We start from the raw sequence: 27,081 nt of genomic DNA on the forward strand, positions 1-27,081 counted from the left end.
ATATTTTCATTTGACAGTGTATTATGCTGAATAGATTTAGATAAGAGTTAGGTTTTCCATTTAAGGGATAAACAGAAAATGTTTTATTAAATAAGTTAATACAAAAAACAAACAGGCAAAATCATCAACTTGCACAAATAAGATAATAAAGGTCAAGGATAAGCTACAGTACTGCCAAGTCAGATCTAAAGACCAAGTGTAGATATTAATTAATCAATCATTATCAATTGTGTTAAGGCCAGTCTTTAATAATCTCTGACACTAAACTGTACAGGATGACATAATTACTACTGGATCTCCCTGAGACAAATTAATAGAGATACATATTTGGATGTTTACAATGACTCAAGTAAACAAAAACTTGACATGATACAAACTAACAGGTAATCAAAGGTATACATTTAACAAAAATCTAACATTTTGTCTGCATAAAAATGTAAACATAGGCAATTTCTACATCTTCAACCGGGTGCAGTAGTAGCTGCAAACCTGAGGATGAATGACAGCAGAATGAGAGGTGACTGTTAGAACAGGAAATAGTTTAAGTTAACAAAAATACCGTTAAAACAAACTCATTACAAAAAATAAATTCAACAATGCACTTTAAACATCTGAAAAATACTAGAAAAAAATATATTTTACTCAAGTGATACATGTAGAAAACCTTATAAATCTCTTCTCAGTAAAAGCTGTTGCAGCACCGCAATCAATAATTGGCCATTTGAACGCTACTGATGTTGTATTGGAATTTTCCACTTATAAACACTGAAAGGTACCTTTACTCATGATTTACGTCTAGCTTGTGCTCAAACCAAACAACTTGGTAAACACATATTACAGTAAGGTTGATGAATGATACTGCACAAAAAACAGGATAATTCACCACCAGTTTAGGGAAGTAATCGAATTGCGACAGATATTGCGATTTGCGATATTTGTTTTTAAGCGACCCAACGGAAGTTTATTGTAAAATGCGGCCATATCTCCGGCTAGGAACGTCGTATCAACGTGCTCTCGTCTCTAGCACCCCGAGCTACGAGTGAAAGAACTAAACTTCCGTTGGGTTGCTTTAAAGTCAAGCTTCAGTTTAAGATTCACCCTGTAATAGATGTAAAACATGTGATGGAGCATTACTAACCTGACTCAGATGGTTTGTTTCACCAAACCATCTAAAGCTCCATTGGAAGCCATTTGGAAAAGTATTTCAAAAATACTTGGCCTACTATCATGGGCCACTTCTGATTGGTTAACAATGACTGGTAAACAACTTTCTTTTTTTTTAAATAAAAAAAATCACAGGCTTTGCAATTTGATAATTGCATAATTTAAAATCGCAATTTTGATTTAAAATCAATTAATCGTTCAGCCCTACAGCAGTTGGCTTCAAAGGATGTGAAAACATTGTCATTAAAGTGTTTGACATACTCGTACACATAATTCCTAATGCTGCAGTAGTGGTTTCAAAACTCTCTTTGGACCTTTTTTATATTTTCATTAAAATCTCACAACTGTCACACTTGTTGCATTGCACTCCAAATGGCCAAAATACCAAATCTACATTATGTTGCATAAACTCAAGCTACTTTTACTCTGTATTTGGTATAAAATAATAAATGTATGGTGCAAAGTGCCATTTTCGAATGGCAAATACTCAATCTTAAGTTTCCCTTGACGCACACACACACATCGCCTGTGGCTAGAAACCAACTCAGCAAAAAGGACTGAACTAGACCAACTTCTCCTCAGTATGGGTATGAAACGTAATCCCTCTTTGGGATTGATCACTTGGCATACTTCACTACATCGTATGCTTCTTTAAAAGACTGCTTGATCATCCATCTTTTTTCTTCTTCTTCTTCCTCCTTCCCTTGCCATAGCCTCGACCGAACCAGCCGCCCTGAACAGCTGTGGCTTCTTCTGCCTGTTCTCCAGAGTCAGGTACGCAGTCCTCCTGCACATCAAGACGAGCGATGACCTCACGAGTATGGCTGTCCACCTCTTCCTGCCGCAGAGGTACAGCTAGACTGAAGACGGGGTCCTTCGCCCTGATGAGACAACATGAGAAAAACCAAGTTTGGGTTAAAAAGTTGGACTTATCTTTCTATTTCTGTGTATATAGTGGAAATATTCAAAAATGTAAGTATGGTAAAGCCGGAATAATGCATTTAAAATTAGTCAAACCCTTTGAAGATCCTTACCTGTCGTACCCTGGCACCTGGATGTTCAGTTCATCCATCAGGAGCCTCATGACATCATCACACTTGCCATTAATTTTCAGTGCAGCAAGATCATCTTTTGGTGTCCACTGGGTCAAAAAGCAGAGCCACATAATCAGTATCAGAGAAGCCAAACGTTAATTTACATCCTTATGACCTGAAATGTAAAAACTAAATTGTACCTGGAGGTTGACAATGTATAGTTTTGGCCTTTTGCTTGCTGGTTTGTTCATGCACCACAGACAAGCGTATTTCTTCAGCACCTTGAAGAGCAAGAAACAGGGTGCCACAGAATGAAGGATGCTACAAGTGAATGCACTTCCATGATGTTAATAATAACCGGATTAAAACAAGACTAAGAAATAGCAACGAAACAACCTTTTCAGATCACCAAATGCAAACTTCTTTATTGAACCTTACCTTCAGACTGGTGCCTAAGCAGAGGATAACATCGGCCGTCTCTGCAGCCTCTGCTGCTCCCTTCCAGTTGAGAGGCTGCTCCAGGGTTCCTCGCTCCCCAAAATGCACTATGGTGTCCCTGAGTTCACTTCCACAGTGGCTGCACCTGCGGCCTGTCATGTGGCGGTGCAGCGATGTTCGCTCCGTCACGTCAAATAAACGCACATACTCCTTGACTGGGCTACAGGATGTACACACCTAGGTCCAACAGAGGATCAGAAATAGATTCATAATGATAATAAATTACATTTTTATTAAAGAGCTTTTCAAGACACACAAAGCACTTTACAATTACACATTTTAGACATGAAACAGTTATTACTGTGGACAATACCCACAGGAGAAAATTAGGACACAACGGCAGGTTTCAAACTGGTTTTCCTCAACGCCCCTTGATCTGATGATCAACACTCTAGCCCACTGTGCCAAACCGCCCCATTAGACTTTATAAGGCTTGGTCTTTTCAAGTTTTGTTAGCTTTTGGAGGCAGCGCTGCAAATTCTGTTCAAAAATATCTGGACCATATCTTTTCAGGTGGTGTGAATGTTGCATTTAGAACTGATTAGAAAGAATAATAAGAGGCTGTGTGTGTGAGTAAGAGACTAAAAAAAGGAATACTCACAATGAGTGGGTCTCACCTCAATAAACATGTTTCCATGAAGCTCAGACAGGGCATGTCTGGGTAGCCCGCTACGCAAATGAAGCCCGTCACAGTTTTGAGAAACAACATGCTGTAACTAAAGAAAACAGTGTAAATACCAAGCATGCATAACAAAATGATTTGTGAAATAAGTTGTTTATCTGAGTCTAACATACCAGCTTTTCCTTATGTAGCATCCTAACGCACATGTGTGTGAGGGTCGGCTCAGCTTTACTCAGGTCAGACGAACTGTAAGAGAATCAAAAAACAATCAAATCAGTCCAATTCACCTCAAAAGAAAAAACAGCATATCAGTGTACACTGATATGCTACATACAGTGGGGCAAAAAAGTATTTAGTCAGCCACCAATTGTGCAAGTTCTCCCACTTAAAAAGATGACAGGCCTGTAATTTTCATCCTAGGTACACTTCAACTATGAGAGACAGAATGGGGGGAAAGAATCCAGGAAATCACATTGTAGGATTTTTAATGAATTCATTGGTAAATTCCTCGGTAAAATAAGTATTTGGTCACCTACAAACAAACAAGATTTCTGGCTCTCACAGACCTGTAACTTCTTCTTTAAGAGCCTCCTCTGTCCTCCACTCGTTAACTGTATTAATGGCACCTGTTTGAACTCGTTATCAGTATAAAAGACACCTGTCCACAACCTCAAACAGTCACACTCCAAACTCCACTATGGCCAAGACCAAAGAGCTGTCAAAGGACACCAGAAACAAAATTGTAGACCTGCACCAGGCTGGGAAGACTGAATCTGCAATAGGTAAGCAGCTTGGTGTGAAGAAATCAACTGTGTGCAACTCGATTTTGACAGGAAAGCAACTGGAGACTTCTAGAATTGTGTGAGTAACATTCTGTTTTTAGACTTCTCTGTTTCAGTGTGTGTACTCTGTATCATTGCTCTGTAGTTGATCTGACAGAAATTGTGATTTTAAATCTCAAAACCGCTACAGTATCTGTCAGGCAGAAACTTGGCTGAAACCTTAAAACTGAACTTACTGACTGCTAGGGTTAACTTTGATTTAAACATTTGTAGAATAAGAGCTTTATTGAGTAGGTGTAACTGTATTAAGGGTTAAACTCATAACTTTATAACTTAGGGTTTAATGTAATTGTAAAACCATTGGGCCACTTAAAATACAATAACAAGTCAGGAGGGAGCCAGTCTAGATTTCCTTTTGAGGGCCACCAGCTGCAGAGAGTTAACTAATTAAAGAGACGTGGCCCCACAGCTGTGAGAACTCAGCAATCAGGTGTCCATTTTAGGTAGCACTTTCCTGGAGCGTCAGACAGGCTAAGACTGACAAAGACATTGGAGTCACGAGAGAGGCAAATCCTACTTTGATTGAGCTAAAGTATCGCTGGTGTTATTTTATTTGGTTGTTTAGCCCCTCATGCTATAATCATGTGTATTTTCTCCATTCCTGTTCATGTGTCTTCTCGCAATTATCACTGGCCCCGTGTATCTCGTAATCGATATAACCGGCCTGCTCTCGTCTATCCCACATGCTCCACTGAGATCCAACATCTAGTTTCAGGCGGCCTGTGGAACTGCCAGTCAGCTGTTCCTAAGGCTGACTTCATCTCTGGTTACGCTTCCCTGCAGTCTCTGGATTTCCTTGCTCTCACTGAGATGTGGATTACTCCATCCAACACATCCACCCCAGCAGCTCTCTCCACAGCATATTCCTTCTCCCATACACCCAGACCCACTGGCAGAGGAGGTGGCACTGGTCTCCTGCTCTCTCCCAAATTGAGCTTTTCCCTCTTCAAGCTACCTAACTTCACTCCTTCCACCTTTGAATTCCATGCCGTCACAGTAACCCATCCTATACAATTAACCATTGTTGTTCTCTACCGTCCACCAGGCGCCTTGGGGGACTTCTTGGAGGAATTAGATCATCTCCTCTCACACATCCCTGAAACTGGTCCTTCCGCTGTACTTCTCGGAGACTTCAACCTCCAGACAGGGAAGATAGACGAACTAACATCTCTGTTAACCGCCTTTGCTTTCTCACTGTCTCCGTCCCCACCAACTCATAAAGCTGGCAATGTCCTTGATCTCATATTCTCAAGGAACTGCACTACTTCTAACCTCTCTGTAAACCCGCTCCACACATCCGATCACTTCTTCATTTCATTCTCTCTACCCCTTTCCAAACATAACAAACTAATCTCTTCTCATCCTGCACCTGTCCGCCGTAACCTTCGTTCCCTCTCCCCCTCTACCTTTGCCTCATCGGTACTCTCAGCCCTCCCTTCCTCGGACTCGTTCCAACTACTACCTCCAAACTCTGCTGCAGAAACTCTCCTCTCTACTCTCTCATCCACTCTGGACTCTCTCTGTCCTCTCACATCTCGGCAGGCTCGTCAGTCCCCTCCTGCTCCCTGGCTAAATGATGCACTGCGTGCTAACAGCAGCTTCACACAGCAGCTTTTGGCGATTTGTCCACCGCTTCCAGCGCGTCTCCGCCCATTGACTTTGAATGGGGATGACGTCACTTTCCCTCGCTTGTCGACGAACTGCATTGTGGGGGGGCGAGGCGAAGATTTCCAGGATTTTCAGGATGTTCAGGATTCCAAAGTTGAACAATGTTCAACTTTTGAGGCTGAGCTGGAAGCGACAGCCAATCAGATCCGTTTATGCAAATCTGACAGTTCAAGCGCTAGCCAATCAAACCGCGTGCAAGCTGGGAGAGCCAGACCGCAGTTCATTCTATATTCCACAAAAATGGAGGAGAACTTAGTTATTGCGGTAGCAAATCACCCGGTTCTTTATGACCAGTCCCTATTTACTTACCGGGATACAAACCGGAGGAACCAGGCATGGAGGGAGGTGGCAGAGGCAGTGGGTGAAACTGGTAGGTTTTCGCTTGTTTGGGGATTTTATATCCAGTTTACTTCGTTGCTAGTGTACTTCGTTGCTAGCAAGCATAGACAGTATAATTAGACAGCATGGAATGTAGCATAAAATAGCACCATAGACCTTAATCTCATAAATGTTCAAAATGTTAAAAAAATAAATGTTCATCATAGCCCTTCCTATTTGACAATAGTGTAGAAGAACCGGGTATTTTTGCTTTGTATGTCGGGGGCGGGATATTCATGTGATATTCATGTGATTGGTTGTTGGTCGCGAAATCCCCAAGCTGTCAGACACGCCCAGCTCCAGGATTTTCAAGATTTGGTCAAAGCTGCTGTGTGGACACACCGTAATAGAACCGTCCTTCGGGCAGCAGAGCGGAAATGGTGGAAATCCAAACACTGTGACGACCTCCTAACCTATCAGGCTCTCCTCTCCTCTTTCTCTGCTTCGATCTCTCAGGCAAAAAGCACTTTCTTTCAAGATAAGATCCAATCTTCCTATTCCAATCCCAAAAAACTATTTTCCATCTTCTCCTCCCTCCTGGACCCCCCCAAAGCCCCTTCCCCCTCCTCACTTCTGTCAAGCGACTTTGTTACCCACTTTGAAAAAAAGGTTGATATTCGCTCTTCTTTTTCTGACTCACCTCTACTCACCGCTGGGTCACCAGACCCTCCTTTCACCCACACACTGACCTCCTTTTCCCCTCTCTCTCCAAGTGAGGTTCTTACTCTCATTACCTCTGCCCGCCCTACCACCTGTCCTCTGGACCCTATCTCTTCAAACCTCCTTCAGACTATCGCTCCTGATATTCTACCGTTTCTCACCCATTTCATCAACACTTCTCTAACTTCTGGTCACTTTCCAAACAGTCTCAAGGAGGCAAGAGTAAACCCTCTCCTAAAGAAACCCACTCTCAACCCGTCTGATGTTATAAACTACAGGCCTGTCTCTCTCTCCTCCCGTTCCTGTCTAAAACACTTGAACGCGCTGTCTTTAAACAACTCTCCTGTTATCTCCATCAGAACAACCTTCTGGATCCGCACCAGTCTGGTTTCAAGGCAGGTCACTCCACAGAAACTGCCCTCCTTGCTGTCACTGAGGAACTGCACACTGCTAAAGCAGCCTCCCTCTCCTCTGTCATCATCCTTTTGGACCTGTCTGCTGCATTCGACACGGTGAATCATCAGATCCTCCTTCGCACTCTCCAAGAACTTGGAGTTTCAGGCTCTGCACTTTCCCTCCTCACCTCATACCTCAAAGACCGCACCTACAGGGTTACTTGGAGAGGGTCCGAGTCCGACCCTTGTCAATTAACTACAGGGGTCCCTCAGGGCTCTGTTCTTGGTCCCCTCCTCTTCTCCTTGTACACAAACTCGCTCGGATCAGTCATTAGCCCGCATGGTTTTTCATACCATTGCTACGCTGACGACACCCAATTAATTCTGTCCTTTCCCCGCTCAGAGACCCAGGTCGTCGCACGCATCTCTGCTTGTCTAGCTGACATCTCTCAGTGGATGTCTGATCATCACCTCAAGCTCAACCTTGACAAGACTGAACTGCTTTTCCTTCCGGGAAAAGATTGTCCCACTCTTGACCTGACAATCAACATTGGCACCTCTGTTGTTTCCCCGACTCAGACTGCAAGGAATCTGGGTGTGACCCTAGATAACAACCTGTCCTTCACTACAAACATCGCTGCTGCAGATACACGCTTTACAACATCAGGAGGATGCGTCCCCAGCTGACCCAGAAAGCGACGCAGGTTCTGGTCCAGGCTCTCGTCATCTCACGCCTAGACTACTGCAACTCCCTCCTGGCTTGTCTACCTGCATGTGCCATCCGACCTCTGCAGCTCATCCAGAATGCAGCTCCTCGCCTGGTCTTCAACCTTCCTAAATTCTCCCACACCGCTCCTCCGCTCCCTTCACTGGCTTCCGATAACTGCTAGAATCCACTTCAAGACAATGGTACTTGCGTACCATGCTGCGAATGGATCTGGCCCTTCCTACATCCAGGACATGGTTAAACCGTACACCCCAGCACGTGCACTCCGCTCTGCATCAACCAAACGGCTCGCTGCACCCTCGCTGCGAAGGGGACCCAAGTTCCCATCAGCAAAAACACGTGGGTTTTCTATCCTGGCTCCAAAATGGTGGAATGAGCTCCCCATTGACATCAGGACAGCAGATAGCTTACACACCTTCCGGCGCAGACTGAAAACTCATCTCTTTCGACTCCACTTCGAGCGATAGAACTATTAACAAAGCACTTATATACTAATAAAGGGCTGGCTTATCTAAAGCCAGTTGAGTAGCACTTGAAATGTTTTTGCTCTATGAAGCCTGATGTACTTATATGATTCTGTTTTCCTCAAGTTTGTATTTTGTTGGTCGAACGCACTTATTGTAAGTCGCTTTGGATAAAAGCGTCAGCTAAATGTAATGTGGGAGCAATTATTAGAAAATGGAAGACATACAAGACCACTGATAATCTCCCTCGATCTGGGGCTCCACGCAAGATCTCACCCCGTGGGGTCAAAATGATCACAAGAACGGTGAGCAAAAATCCCAGAACCACACGGGGGGGACCTAGTCAATGACCTGCAGAGAGCTGGGACCAAAGTATCAAAGGCTACCATCAGTAACACACTACGCTGCCAGGGACTCAAATCCTGCAGTGCCAGACGTGTCCCCCTGCTTAAGCCAGTACATGTCCAGGCCCGTCTGAAGTTTGCTAGAGAGCATTTAGATGATCCAGAAGAGGATTGGGAGAATGGCATATGGTCAGATGAAACCAAAATAGAACTTTTTGGTAAAAACTCAACTAGACGTGTTTGGAGGAGAAAGAATGCTGAGTTGCATCTAAAGAACACCATACCTACTGTGAAACATGGGGGTGGAAACATCATGCTTTGGGGCTGTTTTTTCTGCAAAGGGACCAGGACGACTGATCCGTGTAAAGGAAAGAATGAATGGGGCCATGTATCGTGATATTTTGAGTGACAACCTCCTTCCATCAGCAAGGGCATTGAAGATGAAACGTGGCTGGGTCTTTCAGCATGACAATGATCCCAAACACACCGCCCGGGCAACGAAGGAGTGGCTTCGTAAGAAGCATTTCAAGGTCCTGGAGTGGCCTAGCCAGTCTCAACCCCATAGAAAATCTTTGGAGGGAGTTGAAAGTCCGTGTTGCCCAGCGACAGCCCCAAAACATCACTGCTCTAGAGGAGATCTGCATGGAGGAATGGGCCAAAATACCAGCAACAGTGTGAAGACTTACAGAAAACGTTTGACCTCTGTCATTGCCAACAAAGGGTATATAACAAAGTATTGAGATTAACTTTTGTTATTGACCAAATACTTATTTTCCACCATAATTTGCAAAGAAATTCTTTAAAAATCAGACTGTGATTTTCTGGATTTTTATTTTTAATTTTTATTTTGTCTCTCATAGTTGAGATATACCTAGGATGAAAATTACAGGCCTCATCTTTTTAAGTGGGAGAACTTGCACAATTGGTGGCTGACTAAATACTTTTTTGCCCCACTGTATCTCACCTGATTGACCGTCCTTTCTGCAGCAGTGTCCACACTCCATTAGGCCCCCTGTAGTCTGGGATCGAAGCGGCCTGAAATAAAATACATTGTCAGTGCCGGATAAGTTTCAAAAGGGTAAAGTCAAATAAAAGACGCTGAGATTAGCATACCGTACTGATGCCGGCTCCAGTGTATACCACCAGGTGCTTTGCTTGCTTCACTGCCACAGCGAGCCGTCTCACTTTACTCCTCAGCTCATCAGCCTCATCAAACACCTGCACGTAGTACAGTAAAACAAGATCTTTTAGGATAACAAACACAAACATCTGTTAAATCAAGCATTCTTTCGTGCAAACTCGCTCAGATATTTTGATAAAGACATGTGCCCTTTACTGTCTTTGCTCATACCAAACCCAAACACATATGGAATCAAAAATGACTTTATTTGCAAGATGCAACTTCCCAAGACTCTTAGTCCTAAAACAGGATTGATATGCATTGAAAAGGTGGGCCCTGTATATAATTTGCATTCGAGGGAACCCTTTGTTATCCTTTATCATTGTATAAATAAATGGGTTCGTTAATCATTTTCGTTTTGTGGGGAAAACCTGGGGACCCACAGTTTTCTTTTTTTATGAACTAGACCTGGGAAAGTTACCATTTTGTCAAGGTAAACCAGTCTTGGTTCCTTCACTGATTATAACCCATTAGCTACAGGTAACATATCACCTAGCCAGTTAGCTTGAAAGCTAACACTTGCTGGGCCTGACAGTCTCACCTCCTCCTGTTTCCTCTTCAGCACATTTCTGCGGACTTGTCTCTTGCAGAGCTCCTCTACAGTTCCTCTGTGTAGCAGTAACACAGCAGCCTCTTCCTCGGACCGCCCACTCTCAGGTTTCTTCAGGACTTTTCCCACCTTCAGGCCACAGAAAGACAGAGAAACCTGGTCAGACTCACACCAACTGCATGCACAGAGATAATAAACGCTGCTTTAGCCATCTAGTTCGGTACAGCCGCTGCAGGAAAAGGCTCTAAATGTTTCTTACCAGTCTGAAAATCTTCCTTTCAGTTTCTCTTTGAAGTATTTTTGCCTTTTGCAAAGCCTTCCTCTCGACCCGCGAGGGAACACCGGTGTCTGCCTCCTCTTCCATCCCGTTTTAAATCAGCTGAGCTGTCTATTCAAAAACACAGCGCACAGCGACCACATACCAGCTGGCCGGATGTTATCCGTTTAGAGGGGGCAAACTGCCAGCAGCGCCCTCTGCTGCCCGGGGGCTGTGTTGGGGGGTAAACCCAAGCCTTTACAGTCTATGGCCCAAGCACTATTTTTTGAAAAGCAAAAATTCCACATTTGTTCTAAGTGTTTTTAAGTCTTAAAATATGGTACAGGGTATTATTTGGCCAGTAATCTTACAGAATACATAACATTTTGTAAATCAAATTACACCCCATTTAGTCCACAATCAGGATTGATGTTGTTGGGGGCGGGGTGAGTCTTTCTTACACTACATAAAGTACGTGTGCATCATTTTGATATTTAATTTGTGTTGAGTTCGTAGATACTAAGTGCTTGATTGTGCTACATTTCTGTGATATAGCAAGCAATGTTCTTATTTTATTTCATTTAATCGTTTATTTGAACCGGGACAGAACACTTTAAACAAAATAATGCTTTCAAATATAAATGAGCCGGATTTTAGCTTTGAGCTAATTTCCATCCGTAGTCCCGTCACATACATTTATGATCATGACATTTATATACATGGCAAAAATAAATACATGATATGCAGAAAGAGTATGAGCAGCATACAAGCATTTACCACATGGCAACAATGTAGCAGGCAGCTATGATATATAAAGTGCAAGATAAAATAAAAGAGCTACATAAAGTGCAAGACGAGATACCCCTTCGTTAAAGACGACGCTGAAGTTGGCTTCCGATTCAGAGCATCCGATTCGGCAGTTAAGGCGAAAGTTAAGGGACATTTAATTTACAGCGCTGAGCGAACAATCCTCCGTGTTTGAACCTCTTAAATCGCTGCATAGCCGATTTATTTGGACTGGATTATCCCAGAGAGTCTAAATAACCCAGTTTGAGATTTGTGAAACCTTTATTCTATTTGTGAAAATACAAAAAGTGAGATTTCAGTGCTTTTTCACATGTAGACCACATTAGACCAGGTCCTGATCTGAAACCACTAGACCTACACTCATCAAATCTGGACTGGATTATCCCAGAGGGCCTAAAGATTCTTTATAACACAGTTTGAGATTTGTGAAACCTTTATTCTATTTGTGGAAAATACAAAAAGGGAGATTTCAGTGCTTTTTTTTACATGTAGACCACATTAGACCAGGTCCTGATCTAAAACCATTTTTCCTAGACTCGTCAAATCTGGACTGGATTATCCCAGAGGGTCTAAAAATTCTTTATAACACAGTTTGAGATTTGTGAAACCTTTATTCTATTTGTGAAAATACAAACAAGGGAGATTTCAGTGCTTTTTTTTTTTTACATGTAGACCACATTAGACCAGGTCCTGATCTGAAGCCACTAGACCTAGACTCATCAAATCGGGTAAGTATGGACAGCTAATTAAGGAAGAATAAAGTCTTTACTTCTCAAATGTATTATAATTTTGTGTTGCAAATAAAAATTCAACAGATAAGTAGGTATACTTATATAAACTTAATTTATTTACAGTTGCAGGCAAAATATGTCAACAGGAAATTAAATATAGTCTATAACTAGCATTGTTCAAGTTTACTTTAAGCAACAAGCTTTGCCTAATTACAGTATGTCATCTTGAGTACTAGGATTGCTTGGAATGTGAAAAACATTACAAGATTAGAAAATAACACTTTGGTAAAAATAATTGCTATTCATATTTTGCTTTAGGACAAAGCAGCAGAAGCTGTTCAAAGTGGATGAAAGACTGAAAGTTAGCCTTTTTCTTTATCTCATGAACCTGAATTCCTTTAACATCTCTTTCATTGTTTTGTTTGCTATGAAACAGTATTTAAGATACCAAAACTTTGTAGATAAAGAATTATCACCTAAATGAGGAGCATACACTTATTTTTATTTATTTATTCATTTGTTTAACAGGGACAGTGCACATTAATTAACATTCCTGTAAATGTGCCAGAGTTAACCAAGAGGCTATTTTTCATCTGTTGTCCCTGGACAGATTTTTACAAGTGAACCTAAAACAAATTTCATTTAAACAAGTACATACAATCAAATTAAAACATGCAACATACATTACTGGAATACTTAAATAAATAAAAAGACAGAACAATAAAACAAAACAAAAGAACATGTTGTGACGACCCCTTCCCCCTTCTTCCTGTCTGTGCTCCCTGCCTTGCTGTCCTCTGGCAGGTACTGGGAGTGTCGTCCTGTCTGTGCCCGCCCATCTAGCGGCGGAGCCTCAAGAAGGCATAAAGGCTTGCCCAGCTGGGAGGTTCACTTTCTGATCCTGATCCTGGCCTGCTGCAGCAACCTCAGCCTTCCACCTGTGTTTGTATTTTCACAAATAGAATAAAGATTTCACAAATCTGAAACTGTGTTATAAAGAATCTTTAGCCTCTCTGGGATAATCCAGTCCAGATTTGATGAGTGTAGGTCTAGTGGTTTTAGATCAGGACCTGGTCTAATGTGGTCTACATGTAAAAAAAAAAGCAGCAAAATCTCCCTTTTTGTATTTTCACAAATAGAATAAAGGTTTCACAAATCTAAAACTGTGTTATAAAGAATCTTTAGAGTCTCTGGGATAATCCAGTCCAAATAAATCGGCTATGCAGCGATTTAAGAGGTTCAAACAAGGAGGATTGTTCGCTCAGCGGTGTAAATTAAATGTCCCTTAACTTTCCCCTTAACTGCCGAATCGGATGCTCTGAATCGGAAGCCAACTTCAGCATCGTGTGTTAAAGTGCATTTAGCGGTCTGTTTGTGTCTCAACCATTCTTTGAGGTTGACCTTTAAAACTATTGAGAGTGGGACAATCCCGTATCTCAGTTGGGAGGCTATTCCAGAAAGAGCTGCCTTTAATGAAAAGTACATTTTGTCCAAAAGTGGTCCGTCTACGGTGGACCTCACAGTCTCCTCTGGTTTCTGACCTATGCAGCGTCCAGTGTGTTTTCTGTGGATGAATTCCCCAGTCCATGTAAACATTTATAAATAAAACACATACTTCTAAAAGACTTCAAATTGTCAAAACTTAAGAAATTGTGTCAAGGATGGTACAGTGGTGGTATGACTAAGGCTTTCTGTCAAACCCCTTGATAGCTCTCTTGTACAGCTGTTCTATGGGTTTCAGGTTTGTGGCACAAGCAAACGACCAGTTTGTAAAACAGTATTCAATGTGGGATAGAATCATACAGTGTATGACTTTGCAGCATTGACAGTTTATACTACAGTATATTTGGTATTTGGGGACATGTTATATATAAAAAACATTAGTACCATGTTACCAAAGAAGTAGTAAGAGGAGAAAAACTCACTGAACATTTATTTAGATTGGTGCTTATGCAAGCCTTTTCAATAAACACAAACTTCAGAGCAATGTTTTAGTGGTAAGAAACATTTATTACTAAACAATTACAAATAAATAACATATAAAACAGGTCCAACAGGTCTAAGGATACAAAAGGATGATGCAAAGGTTTACAAAGGTATTTTGGCAGACGTAATCCCAATAAACTAGGGGAAATATTTAAGGCAACACATGGGAGTAACACACTATTCAAGTAGTAACAGTAGAAAGCAGTAACACCAAGCTCTGGAGCTGCATATTAGCATTGTGAACACACTGTCCTATACACAAATGTTCACATCACACAAAGAGGGTTTGATATGGGGAGATTGTCTGTTTTTGGTAAACTAGGCACACACATTAGAGAGGAATAAATAATTCAATGTTCAAAGCAGAGAACCGTTGGACAACTGGAAAAGCACTGCAAACACAGCTGAGTTAGAAGCTGATTAAAAGCTCCTTTTTCATACGAGACATTTTGATGTGTAATGAATAACTTTAGTCTTGGCTGCATTCCAGTTTTCAGCTTTAGTTCCTGAACCCTGGTGTGGGGTTTGCTCGCTCAGGGCTATTGCATTCTTCTTTTCTACTTATAGCCAATTAGTGATCCTTCCTATTTCTTTGTGTAGCTTCAGAAGCTGTAGCAGGTCCAGTAATTCACAAAGGAGTCTAAAAACAAACTGTAATTTGTGTTGCATATACTGAATATATTGTTTCTGCGGCCCCCAGGTCTGAAACCACTGGCTTACAGAAATATCTATCTGTTAACGTTATTCATTACACCTGCAATCTTCCTGCTAGATGATTACATAATGTCTGCAGCAAATTATAAACAGCATCTTTCTGGTCAGCGCTTTTCTGCTTAAGGTTGGGAAGTGTTTGTTTTTTGCCAACTCAACACTTGTCCCACTTACATGTGCAGCTTTAGTACACTTATATTGGAGAGAAGAACTGGGAGCAGACCTGATGAAGAGTTTGTGTTACTGACAGAGCAGCTGATGTTTAACCCAAACTGAAGTCAGACTATTTCGTAGTGGAAGGCTGTCAGCACTGTATTATACCCTGGTTTTGAAGTGGATGAAATGTCACATCACAGATAAGAAAAAGCAGTAATATATTCGTCAGCAAAAGGCATCGTTTGACACCTCTCAAATTGTTAGATTTACAATATTTATGTAATCGCTAGAGGCCTTATTAGGAGTCCACACTGGGGCCAATTAAGAGGTGTCACCGGGGTCTGGAGGAGCGAGTGCTCTTGGGGACCCTCTGAGGGTTGGCTCTGAACTGTCCTCGCCTGGTCTCCGGCGGCTGCTCAGCAGAGAGCCCACTACTGTGTCCACTCGTCGTCACCACTCCCTTGTGCCTTTCTGCTGCCTTTTTGTGGATCCTGCAGGAAAAAGAGATGCCTCTGCTTGTTAAAAAAAAGCCTGTAGTGCAAAAAATTCAATTAATTACAAATGTTTAAGCTGAGAAGTGCTACTTCAGCTGGCTGCAACATTACTGGGAACTTTGAAACTTGAGTGATTGCATAAACAAGTCCACTAAAGTCTAGATGTTGAATGCTTTCAGTAGGTTGACTTGTTTTAATCAGATGCAGCAACTAATGTTCAGAGTTGCCTGATGCACAAAGGTTCCTTTATCCCGTGTGACTGTATTATAAATAACTGTCTGTACATGTGTCCTTATAAATGTACACACACAAACAAATGTGAGATAAACAGAGATCTAAAGAAAACAGAAACTCACATCATTCCTCTCTTCCTCTCCAGTGATTTCTGTGTTGCAATGGAGAGAGAACTCCTTCCTCTGGGATGGCCACTCTAAACCACACACACACACACACACACACACACACACACACACACACACACACACACACACACACACACACACACACACACACACACACACACACACACACACACACACACACACACACACACACACACACACACACACACACACACACACACACTAGGAATGTTACAATACTCAAATGTGTGAATAGAAAAGAATAGATTGAATATTTGAGACTTCTTTGCCTACTTTAATAAATTAGATCAACAACATAAAAAGCAACACTGTTATTTAGAGATGGGTGATTGGACAGCGTCATGCAACCAATAGTTTAGATATGACAAGCAAGTAGATGTGCAAGTAAAATATGTCTTTTCTTTTACAAATAAAACTAACTTTGTGCAGTTTTGGAGAAGGGTTATTTAGGGGTCATTGTTTTATTATGAACATACCATTTCATTTGAATAATCCATGATAACAAAAGTGGATCAATCGGTGCATCTCTATTGTTTTTGTCATTATAAGACATTGTGAAATGTGAGACCTGGGTCAGAGCAGCTGTAATTCAATACTGATATTTCTCTGTAGCATTGAGGAGCCCCATGATGCTCCTTTTCAGAGAAATGCCAGAGGAACTCCCTCTGGAGGGAACACAGGGATGTTAGCCTTTGCAGACCATTTACATGCACAACTAACCTATATAAGAAACTACAGCAACGGGAAAACCCAAAAAGCATAATACAGCCATACTAGTCCCCTACTAAATACTACGCTAGTGTCTCTCTTTGGCATTGTTTGTGATTGCTTCAGCTATCTGTATTGAGAAACCAACACTAGGGATGGGTACCGAGGCCCAGTATTAAACGGGCCCCAGGGCTGAATTATTAAAGACCGTGGTACCGTTAAGCTCCGACGTTATCGGTCTTTTTATCGGTACTGGAGACATCTAAAAAATATGTCATGTATTATTGCTCCACAAACATTATATCGCAGTTTTAGTGTCGCCAACTCCGTTTCTAACATGCAAAAAGACTGCTAAATGCGTCTTTTTTGTATTTTCGATCTTTCCAATCGAGATGAGATCTCTCTCCCCGTCTGTGTGTGAGGGGGCGGGGCAGTTTACACACACGCAGCTGCTACATGCAGCAACACACACACACGGAGAGAACGTGCTCCGAGTTGTGGTTAAACTTTACCCGTCTCGATGTGGAGAATGCTCGTTACCAAGAGTGCAATAAGAGTTTAGCATGTGAGGGCGGTAACACGAGCAATTTGTCTAAACATTTAGCAAAAGTGCTCCACATTCAGACGGAGGAATGTACCGGGTTCGACCGTCTTTCTAGCAGCTCTGTAGCCCCGTCCACGAGTAACGTTTCCACGTCAGGTGTTATGTATGCTAGCAGCAACACACGGAGTTAACTACATGATACAAACATGGGTTAATGATTAGAGGAAACTCAGTTATTTAGTTTGTTAAACTTTCAGCTATTCTGTTCACAGTTCTGTCATCAGATTATTTAATACGATTTATTAAAACATTGTTGTTTCTTTTGATGTGAAATATTATTTATTTAATTGAAATAAAAAGCAATGTTAGTTTTGTTCACAATTTGTTTAGTTAGTTTACCTTTTTTTTCTCTCCAAAAGAACCGATAAGAGTACCGTTAAAAGACCGGATCGATAAGCGGTATCGATAAAAGTAGTAGTACCGTTAAAACCTTAACGATACCCATCCCTAACCAACACACGATTGGTTCAGCTCACACATTGAGAAAGTGTTACCTGCCGCCTGAGCTCCCTCTCTCTGGCCAGCTCTCTGTCCCAGCCAATCAGCTGCATCCTCTCCCCGGCTGACAGGCTGAAGAATATGTCGTGGACCTCGTAACGTGCGGCGCGCAGCTGGAGGGGGAAACAATCACAGAGCAGACGGCGGCCTGAATGAATGCGTGTCATCATGGTATCTGTTGTGGTAAACTGCTAATGGGGGGAAGAACAGCTCAGTGTAGCAGAGAAGAGGAGGAAAGGGTAACAGATGGTTACAACACGTGTGAGCTTTGATACCTGCAGAGTGACTCTCTCCTGCAATAAAACGTCCTGTCTGCTGCTCGGGCTCGGCTGCTGGAGGGCCTGCAGGAACTGCTGTGTGTCCTGGATGAACAAACACACACACGTGCAAAATAAGTATTTAGATCAATACCCCACTTCATGTCACAGTTCGATATTCAAATTCTTCCTTAAGTATGAATCAGAAAATATACTTATTCAAATATAACAAAATATACTGAGCAGTAATGTTTTACTTTTATATATGATGTTTTTCAACAAGTAATGTACTGCTGCAGTAATGAGTACATTTCATTTTACAGCTCCTTTATATAGTGTTGGTTTAATCTACAGCAATGCATCTCATTCTATCATCATCATCATGTTGTATCTCTGTCCTTATAACCATGTATCAATAAAAGGTAAACATTTTCTGATTGGTTCAGAAAAACAGCTGTGATGATGCATTTCCCAGCGAATCCAGCAGGCTTTTTAAATAGTTTATTTAGCTAGGAAAACCTTTCAAAAACACATAAGAGCAATACTTTCAGTTTATCACAAACATTCAACATTTGGAAGTGCAAGTAAAGCTGTAAGATAAAAGTATGAGAGTAGTACTAGTAGTAGTACTAGTAGTAGTTCTAGTAGTAGTACTAGTAGTAGTACTAGTAGTAGTATAAAAGGGAACTAAACAAGTTTCATTCTATGAGACAGACGTGTCTCTGCTCACCCTGACGGTGCGCCCCAGCTGCGCCACCCTCTCCGTCCTCAGCATCCTGCGAGTCAGGAAACCTTTCACAGCGGCTGCCAGCAGGGGGCGGCAGCGCTCCGACAGCAGGCTGCAGCCGGGCTGAGGAAGAGGAGAGAACTGAGTGATGAGGGGGGTGAGTAATGAGGACCAGAGGGGGCGAGAGAGGAGAATGCTAATTCCATCAATGACAACCAATTAATTTCCCGCGCAGATTCTCAAGGTCTTTTGCTTGACATCTGTTTAGCGCAGAAGTGGACTCGCAGCTCATGATTCTAATAGGGAATAATAAGCTGGATAATCAGCAGAATAATAATGTCCCACTCACTTGTTGATTCTGGAGATGTTTGTTGAACAGCTATAGTGAAACTTGAATACACATGAGAGCGGTAACAGATGAGAGGGGATAGTGATAAGGATTAAGACATCCAGGGGGGACTATTTGTTTCCACTGAGCGAGTCGGCTAACTGGTGATGAATACAAAATATTGTGGGTAGAAGGATAAGCGGGAGCAAGCTCTTCGCTTCACTGACAGTCAACAAATGTGGTGGTGTTACCTGAGAGAGGAGAGAAAAGGTCGCCGTGTCCCCGGGACGTGAGCTTGACATGGAGCAAGGGAAGGACACGCTCTGGAGGAGACGGTAGCGCTCTGCCAACGCCTGAGAGACAGACACAGAGACATGAGTGTGTGTGTCATGAGTGTGTGTGCAGACACGCACACAAGGTTGGGAAATATTTAATTGGAAAGGACAGCAAATGAGGCAGGAGGAAGAAATTAATTGAGGGTGGAGAGAAAGAGACAGAAGGGGGAGATGGGGCACAGAGGCAAGAGGGATGAGATGAGAGAGGGGGCAGGGGAGGAGGAGGATGAAGAGGATGATGAGACAGGAGAGATGGAGGAAATTAATAAAGCCAGAGAACGACGTTGAAGGAGGTTTGAGACAAAACAAAGAGGGTAGCGAGGAAAGTGGGAAAAGAAGAGAAGAGAAGGGGAAGGGACCATTAGTGGAGGCACTCGACGGGACGAGCTGGCACTTACACACAGACGCTCATGAATTAAACAAATGATCCTTTCCCTTTCTGTGTCAATTCCCTCGATCCCCTCCTCCCTCCCAGTCAAGCCAGCTCACTCTCTCATCCCATCACAAATGACGGAAGGAAAGAGGGGAGGCAAAAGAATATGTATTTTTTTCATTAAACAGCTTATGTTAATGATATTGTTGTTAAGGAGACATACATTAAACAAGAGACTGTGATTAATAGAGCAAGGACACTGGGCCAAGAACAAATACAGACACAAGCTGAAGAAACAAGAACTGGCAGCCAGAGAACAGCAGGCGTCCTTGAAGTACTTGCATGTACACACTGGCGACTATGCCAGCTTGCCTCTTAGGGATGTAATGAAACATTTATGGTAGAATCCCTGTGTGTTTTTACTGGGGAGTCTGAAGGTCTCTTGTAATGAGCAGATGTCTGTAGTCTGCCCACGACCCCGCTCTGCTGCACAAGCACCCTCTAACAGGTAGGGCGACCGTGCATGTGTGTGTGTGCGTGTGTGTGTGTACTGTGTGTGCCCACATGTGGACCGGTGCCAGAGCCTTTCAAAGGGCTGCGTCTAGTTTCCAAAGAACATTTAGGGTCAATGTTATATCACAGCTTAGTGAATTGGTTAGATGCTCTCAGAGCCTTTTCTTCTTTGATAGGTGACTTTGGGTGGAGTCGGAACCCATTCAAGTGAATTATGGCTGCCTTTACGGGAATTACGTAGCGCTGTATCTGTACAGCAATAGGTGATGCAATGGAGTGCAAGAAGCGGGCCAATGGGATGGAGGCAATATCAATATGACTGTTGGAGTTATAATAAAGGTGTTGTTGTTCCCTGTATGTTCCCTTTGAGGTTCACTAGAGAGGACACACTTGCAGGACAAGTAGAGAGACATTTGAAAAGGAAACAGCTTGAAATGTTCTATATTTGAGAATGTTGTCAATTAATACCATGGGGCTCCCCTTTAGTTTAGGGATTATGATGCCAGCGTTTTAATCCCTGAAAACGTTTTCAATTCAACTTCAGCTAGGGACCTTTGTTGCTTCTCTTTATTTTTCATTTCCTGTCATCTTAAATTCAGATGAGACAAAAGTCATGTTGTTTTCCAATAAGAAAAAGTTACCAACTGTTCTTCCCTGCATCATGTCTGCACAGCATAACCCCATTGCAGCTGTTAACACCTACAGATACTTAGGCATCACTATAGATGAAAATCTCTGCTTCAAACCACACATTGACAATCTCTGAAGGAAATTGAAATTAAAGCTGGGATTCTTTTTTTAGAAATAAGGCCTGCTTCTCCACAAGTGCGAGGAAACGGCTTGTAGCTGCTACATTTTTGCTCTTGGACTACAGGGATGTTGTGTACATGAACGCCTCAGCTCACTCCCTTCATCTGCTGGACGCTGTTTCCCATGGGGCTCTGAGGTTCATAACCAACTGTAAACCCCTCACACACCATTGCACGCTGTACGCTTTAGTCAACTGGACATCATTATCAATGCGCAGGTCACTGCATTGGTACAAACTCATCTATACCGCTATGCTTGGACTGCTGCCCCTCTACATATCCACTTACATATCACACAAACAGTACAGCTATAGACTAAGATCTCAACATTACATCACTCTGTCCGTCCCCTCAGTACGCACGGTGCTTGGGAAAAAGCCATATCGTACTCTGCCCCCTCGACCTGGAACACACTTCAGCAGGAACTTAAGCTGACCACTTTGATACCCATCACGGATTTTAAACTCATTTGAAAAAAGCTGGAGAAATCATCTGTGGGTGTTTGCACCTGCTATATCTGACTGCTGTATATGGATTTCAATGACTACTTTTTCACGATGTTGTATTTGAGTGTTGCCTCTGTGTTTAGTGTCCTGTCTGTCTGTAACTTTGTGTGGTGGTGTTACCACTGACAGGTCTCTCTTGAAAATGAGACCTTGTGTCTCAATGAGATCTACACCTGTATAAATAAAGGCTAAATAAAAAATAAAAATCTCTCCCTGCACAGCCTTCACCGCTATAAACTTGGTTATTACATTCCTCTAACGGCTGAGCACCTTACTGTACATTTAGCAAACGGAAGCAAATTGTGTTTTTGTTGGGGGACTTTACAATGAATGATGTCGCACATTCATTTATGGACATCACATTGCTCAGCATGTATGAACAGCAGTCCCCTAATTCTATCAATGGTTCATCTCTGACCTGCATCAGTTCTTCCTGCTGTCTGCGGTGCTCCTGCTGCAGCGCTCGGACCTGAGCAGCGTGGGCCTGTTTCAGCTGCTCCTGCTCTGCTTCCTGACCGCCACGGCCTTCGAATGACCGCACTGCAGCTGGAGGCAGCACATCTGTCATATGTGGGTCACAATATGTGTAAATAAATGTTGACAAAGCCAAACGTTGAGTGACAGGAGTATCCTGGGTTCCGATCTGATTCCATTTATATTCATTAATCTATGTTTTTGTGACATATTTTTAAAAAAAACGGTCCTATACAAGAGAGCTGTACTGTATACTTTACCTGAAGAACTTCTACAACAAAGAACACAACAATTGACTCATTATATAATGTGGATTAAAACAATATTAACTTAAAAATGTCCACAGCTTGAGCCATGCATTCGGAAATATTATCGCCAACTATTTTGATAATCGAATAATGTTTCAAGTAATCTTTTGGTTTTTAGCCTTCGAAATATGAAGATTTTTCCGCTTTATTCCATTTAGTGTCATATTTAAAATAATATCTCTGGGTTTTGGAGTGACAAAAAAGCACCTTGGACTTCGATAAACTGGGATGGACCTTTTTTCTTACATTTAATAGACCAAAAAAAAAAGATGAATTGCTAAATGTCTAAAAATGAAATGGATATAAGTTGTAGCCTTAATGCTGTTCTTATTATTATGTCTCGAAAGGAGTCTTGTATGTAACACCGTTTTATTTTTCCTATACACCTAAACGCCAACACATGCAATAACAGTCCAACCAGTCTCACCTCGAGGACTGCTGATGTTCGGTCTGATCACAGAGCCGGCCCCCCTGCTGGCCTTTGCACTCCTCTCCCTTGTCTCTTCTGTCATTTGCATGAGCAGCCTCCGTTTGACCTTGGATCCTAAGCCCTGACCTTCACCTCCACTCTCTGGGGTCAGACTTTTCTCCTGAAAGAGATGACTTTTGTCGGACCCTGACGATTCGTGGAGCCACAAGCAAGACGGTGCGTCTACGTCATACGACTGGTTGAGAGAGGGTGAGTGGGAATCGTAACCTTCTGCAGTCGCCTCGTTCTTTCTCTCCGCCGGTAGGTTACTGGAATCCGAAAGCACGGAGACGTTACGTGAAGACGTCGTTGCGGACGGAACAATTCTGAAGACGTCGGGGATGCGCATCCGCTGCGTTACAGAGAGGAGGCATTTAGCTGTGGGCTTTCTGCTGCCACCGTGCAGTCCATGACTGTTTCTAAGTGCTTCTTGACATGTTTCTTTGTCCTTTCTTCTCTCTGTAGCTAAGGTTTTGGATAGCCTGAGTTCGCTAACATTAACAGCTTCTTTTGCCAGAACATCATTAGTGTCACTGATGCATGGCTCAGATCCAGTATCTTCAATCACGTGATTTAAATTGTCTAATGATAGCGGCTGTTCTCCGAGTCTTTGGTCTTGCTCCACCTCTTCATCATGCTTTATTTTGTTAAAACTGAACTGGTTTCGCGTGTTGCTGTCAGTTAGGCCAGGGCTTTCCAAGTTTTCTGACAGTGTGGACGCCAGATCTGAGATCAGTACTTTCAGACTGGACAGGTCGTACTCGAGCTGATCTATGTGCTGTGAGCTCTTGGCTAAAACGTTTGTGACACCACCTTCATCCGTGATGTTCACAGTGAATGGAACTAATGTGGGACTGTTTTTAGCTCCCAGGTCTTGAACCTTGTGGCTTTCATTCAAACCAGAATCGACTAAAACGTTCCTCTCTGAGGTGTCCGCCCCTTTGAGAGCTTCTCCATCTTGGATAATGCTTTTGCTTTTAACAGGACTCATACAGAAATTAGGGGCTGGAATAGTGTTATATTTCCCCAACCCATTATAAAAAGCTTTGGGACAGGTTGTCAAGTAACTGACTTCCTGATTGGGCGAGGTTTCTGTCGACGTGGGCTGTTGCTGGGGGGCGGGACTGATTTGGTTAGGCTCTGCTATGACATCTTGTGAAATATTCAACTTGTTGTTTTTGATTTCCGTTTCCTTCGCAACACTTATAATTTCATTAGTATGTCCATCTCCTTTTAAATGGGTGCTTTCCAGATTAAAGCTTGGCTTTTCCTCAAAAAACTCACTCTCATTTCCCCAGGATTTCTGTGCTGGCGTGTCCGCAGACGGGATAACAGTGCCTCTCCTCTCCTTCATTTTCTTTCCCTCATTCACAGTCGCCTTATAAGGAAATTCGTCATTCTCCTTATCAGAGAGGCTCTGCTCCTCCGCCCTTGCTTTCGTCTGTTCTTGGGTCCTCTCCTGCATTTTAGTGTTTTTGGCTGGGTTCCTAAGCATTCGCTGGCTCCGCCGGTACTCCTGAGATTTCTTCAGCAACGCCTGGAGGCTCATGCGATAAGGCTCCTCAGTTGGATTTGCTTCGTCTCCATGGTGTCCTGCTGGTTCGGATTTAATGCCGTTGTGCTGAATGTCTTGCTCTGTCGGTGGATTGAGATGAGTGCCTAATATCTGAGATAACTCCAGATTGTCTGAAATGCCACTGTTTTCTGATGAAGAGACTGTGCCCTCAATTCTGTCCAAACTATGATCATTGTCAAGTCCAATAACTGAAGAAAAGGAAAAGTTATCCCCACTCTCTGTGCTGTCTTGATGACTGCTTTTAGATGTCCCATCTTGTAAATGCTCACATATGATTGAATCCTCCTGGAGCGAGGTGCAACTCATGTCTTTCATTAATGTAAAATGACTACAAATTGCTGATTCTAGTCCACTCCTCTCTAATTCCTCTCCATCAATGGGAGGGTGGCTGATAATATCTGGCATCTTGGTGATTGTGTTTGAGGTGTTTTGGAGGAAAAGGCCACCCATGTTATTACGATAAGCTCCCTCAGATGAGCCAAAGCTCTCTCTCTCGTCATCAATCCTTTCAGAGACATTGGAGCTGTTCTCAAGATTCTCAAAGGTCACGTAACCGGACGACGCTGACTGTTGGCCTGGCTGTGAAACCTGTTGGCTGTTGTGTTGTTTAATAAGGCATTCTTTCTGGTAACTTTCCTGAGTTGTCACATCAGAGGCAAAATAGGCACTATATGTAGTTGATGTCAATGGAGGAAAATAAACACCATCCTTGTCTTTCTCTCCAGACAGCAGTGAGGGTGAAAGGCTTTCCTTTGTTCCTATGAATAAATTACTCTGCAACCCCGATCCAACGGTGGTGTTGCCGGAATGTGAAGATTTTTGTTTTATCTCCGACTCTTGAAGCAACTCCTGCAGTGTTGGTGTTTTCCTGAGCTGTAAAACATGGAAAGGAAAGAATGTTTAGACAAAACACAAATATAGGAAGTTTGCGGATGAGGATAGCTGAAAAGTAAGGACTTATATTACCTGAACACTGTGGAGGATAGTTTGCACGTAGGCCATTCTTAAATCATCTTTCATCTTCCTGTGGACAGTAGCTTTCTGCGCTGCATCTCTGTGTCGCTGCATCTCCTCTCTCTGCCCCCCTGAGAGCTGTTATCATCAGAAAGCAGACATGAGGCGTCATGCATGTGAAACAACACCTCATACAACTTCTTTGGTCTATAAAACAATAACAATGAAAACTGTCCATCACAAATTCCCAGTGCTTTGTATGAGGTGACAACTGAACATAGCTTTGTTGTCCAATCAATATTTGAAAACCCAGATAAAGATATACCAACTTAACAATTATATAGAACATGGCAAAGCAGCAAACCTGACATCTGAAAAGCTGGAACAACCTGCCCGATTTTCAGTAAATAGTAAAGGATATTGAATTACACCATTGTTCCTTAAAATCAGTGAGTTGGTAACAAGAAATATAAGGTATGCTACATACAGTCACAGTCTTCAACCGTGTTTTTAGTGCCACTGTGCCATGTTAGCTGAGATTATAACCCCGAATCATGTGGATTTTAGCAGAAATAAAGCTAAACTCGTACCAGGGGAGGAAGGATGGGTCGTCCATAGAAGCGGATGAGAGAGGAGGCAGGTGGAGGTTTGTTGTCTTCCTCCTCACTCTTCCTCAGATGGGAGGGACAATGCTGAACAAACTGGTCGTAGTCCTCCATCAAATTGCATCAGTAAACGGTAGGTAGAAACAGTTAACTTACGCTATTACGCTAATACTTTATAGTAGCTGCTGAGCTGTAACCCTAGCTTGCTGGCTAACGAGTTAGCTGCTGTTTGGTTAGCGTTCAAAACCAAAATGCCGGTAGAGTAGTATTTCAGTAATATCTATTATAAATAGAGTGAAGAGAAGCTACAGAAGAGCAGCACTACAGTGTTACATTTGACAAAAGAGAAACAAAGTCTAAAGAGCTACCAAACACAAACTCTCCATCAGGATGGATGTTTGTTTACATTTTTACCCGCCTCTCCTCGCGCAGCAACAAACTGACAGTTGGAAACCGCCGCGGCGCCATGGAAACACGGAGTGGATTCACAGTGTGGACAGGGAGGTATACAGCACATTCATCAACGAATAAAGCAATTTACAACACAACACACAACTTTAATCAACAAAGACTCCTATTATATTAACTAAACAAATGAAATATTCGATGTCAACGATACTGAAGCTAAGTTTGTATTGATAAAGAAAGACCAAAAAGCCACATCGCTCCGTGTTTTCACAGGATCCGGACCTGTTGGAGAAGAAGGGGCAGACATAACTCGGTACCGCCACCTACAGACACAAATGTGTGGTTTATATAGCACTGAGATATAAAATATACAACACCAAATCATTTGTAGTTAAGTTGTGGAGTTGTGGTCTATTGGCACCCCAACAATTGGAATTAAAAATTACAAATCATAGGTTGAGCATCGACTATAGATTCCATATTTTCTTTATCTTTTAAACCACATTTTAAGTTGACACAGCAGAAATGTGTCGGTTTTATGTTTTATATTGAAAATCTGTATTTGTCAATTGTATTTTT

The 27,081-nt window shown here is 42.4% G+C and overlaps 2 protein-coding genes across 2 annotated transcripts; both read right to left on the reverse strand.

The window, feature by feature from the left end:
- Positions 1 to 45: 45 nt before the first annotated feature.
- On the reverse strand, positions 46 to 10,962 carry sirt7 (sirtuin 7). Its single transcript, XM_034239084.1, has 10 exons — positions 10,786 to 10,962; positions 10,518 to 10,655; positions 9,910 to 10,014; positions 9,761 to 9,831; positions 3,492 to 3,564; positions 3,314 to 3,412; positions 2,637 to 2,873; positions 2,399 to 2,479; positions 2,199 to 2,305; positions 46 to 2,045 (listed from the first exon to the last, which is right to left on the reverse strand). The coding sequence occupies exons 1-10, from the start codon at positions 10,888 to 10,890 to the stop codon at positions 1,832 to 1,834; spliced, it is 1,230 nt and encodes a 409-aa protein (XP_034094975.1). The 5' UTR covers positions 10,891 to 10,962; the 3' UTR covers positions 46 to 1,831.
- A 3,343-nt stretch (positions 10,963 to 14,305) lies between these two features.
- Positions 14,306 to 26,525, reverse strand: si:ch73-100l22.3. The gene is made up of 10 exons (XM_034239123.1): positions 26,080 to 26,525; positions 25,502 to 25,627; positions 22,918 to 25,408; positions 22,127 to 22,269; positions 19,424 to 19,525; positions 18,848 to 18,967; positions 18,136 to 18,222; positions 17,857 to 17,973; positions 16,024 to 16,097; positions 14,306 to 15,664 (listed from the first exon to the last, which is right to left on the reverse strand). Exons 1-10 carry the CDS (start codon positions 26,206 to 26,208, stop codon positions 15,505 to 15,507), a joined length of 3,549 nt encoding a protein of 1,182 aa, XP_034095014.1. The 5' UTR covers positions 26,209 to 26,525; the 3' UTR covers positions 14,306 to 15,504.
- Between the last annotated feature and the right edge of the window lie 556 nt (positions 26,526 to 27,081).

Source organism: Gymnodraco acuticeps, unplaced genomic scaffold (genome assembly GCF_902827175.1).
Source record: "Gymnodraco acuticeps unplaced genomic scaffold, fGymAcu1.1, whole genome shotgun sequence".
NCBI classification, from domain to species: domain Eukaryota; kingdom Metazoa; phylum Chordata; class Actinopteri; order Perciformes; family Bathydraconidae; genus Gymnodraco; species Gymnodraco acuticeps.

What these genes read in the sequence shown, in the direction of transcription:
- sirt7 (XM_034239084.1), bottom strand. Translation starts at nt 10,890, where the DNA reads ATGGAAGAGGAGGCAGACACCGGTGTTCCCTCGCGGGTCGAGAGGAAG. An exon ending in CTGGAGCCGGCATCAGTACG is followed by an intron (nt 9,832 to 9,909) that starts GTATGCTAATCT and finishes ATTTTATTTCAG; the next exon opens with GCCGCTTCGATCCCAGACTA. An exon ending in TGCTACATAAGGAAAAGCTG is followed by an intron (nt 3,413 to 3,491) that starts GTATGTTAGACT and finishes TGTTTTCTTTAG; the next exon opens with TTACAGCATGTTGTTTCTCA.
- si:ch73-100l22.3 (XM_034239123.1), bottom strand. Translation starts at nt 26,208, where the DNA reads ATGGAGGACTACGACCAGTTTGTTCAGCATTGTCCCTCCCATCTGAGG. An exon ending in CTATCCTCCACAGTGTTCAG is followed by an intron (nt 25,409 to 25,501) that starts GTAATATAAGTC and finishes CATGTTTTACAG; the next exon opens with CTCAGGAAAACACCAACACT. An exon ending in AGCAGGAAGAACTGATGCAG is followed by an intron (nt 19,526 to 22,126) that starts GTCAGAGATGAA and finishes TCTGTCTCTCAG; the next exon opens with GCGTTGGCAGAGCGCTACCG.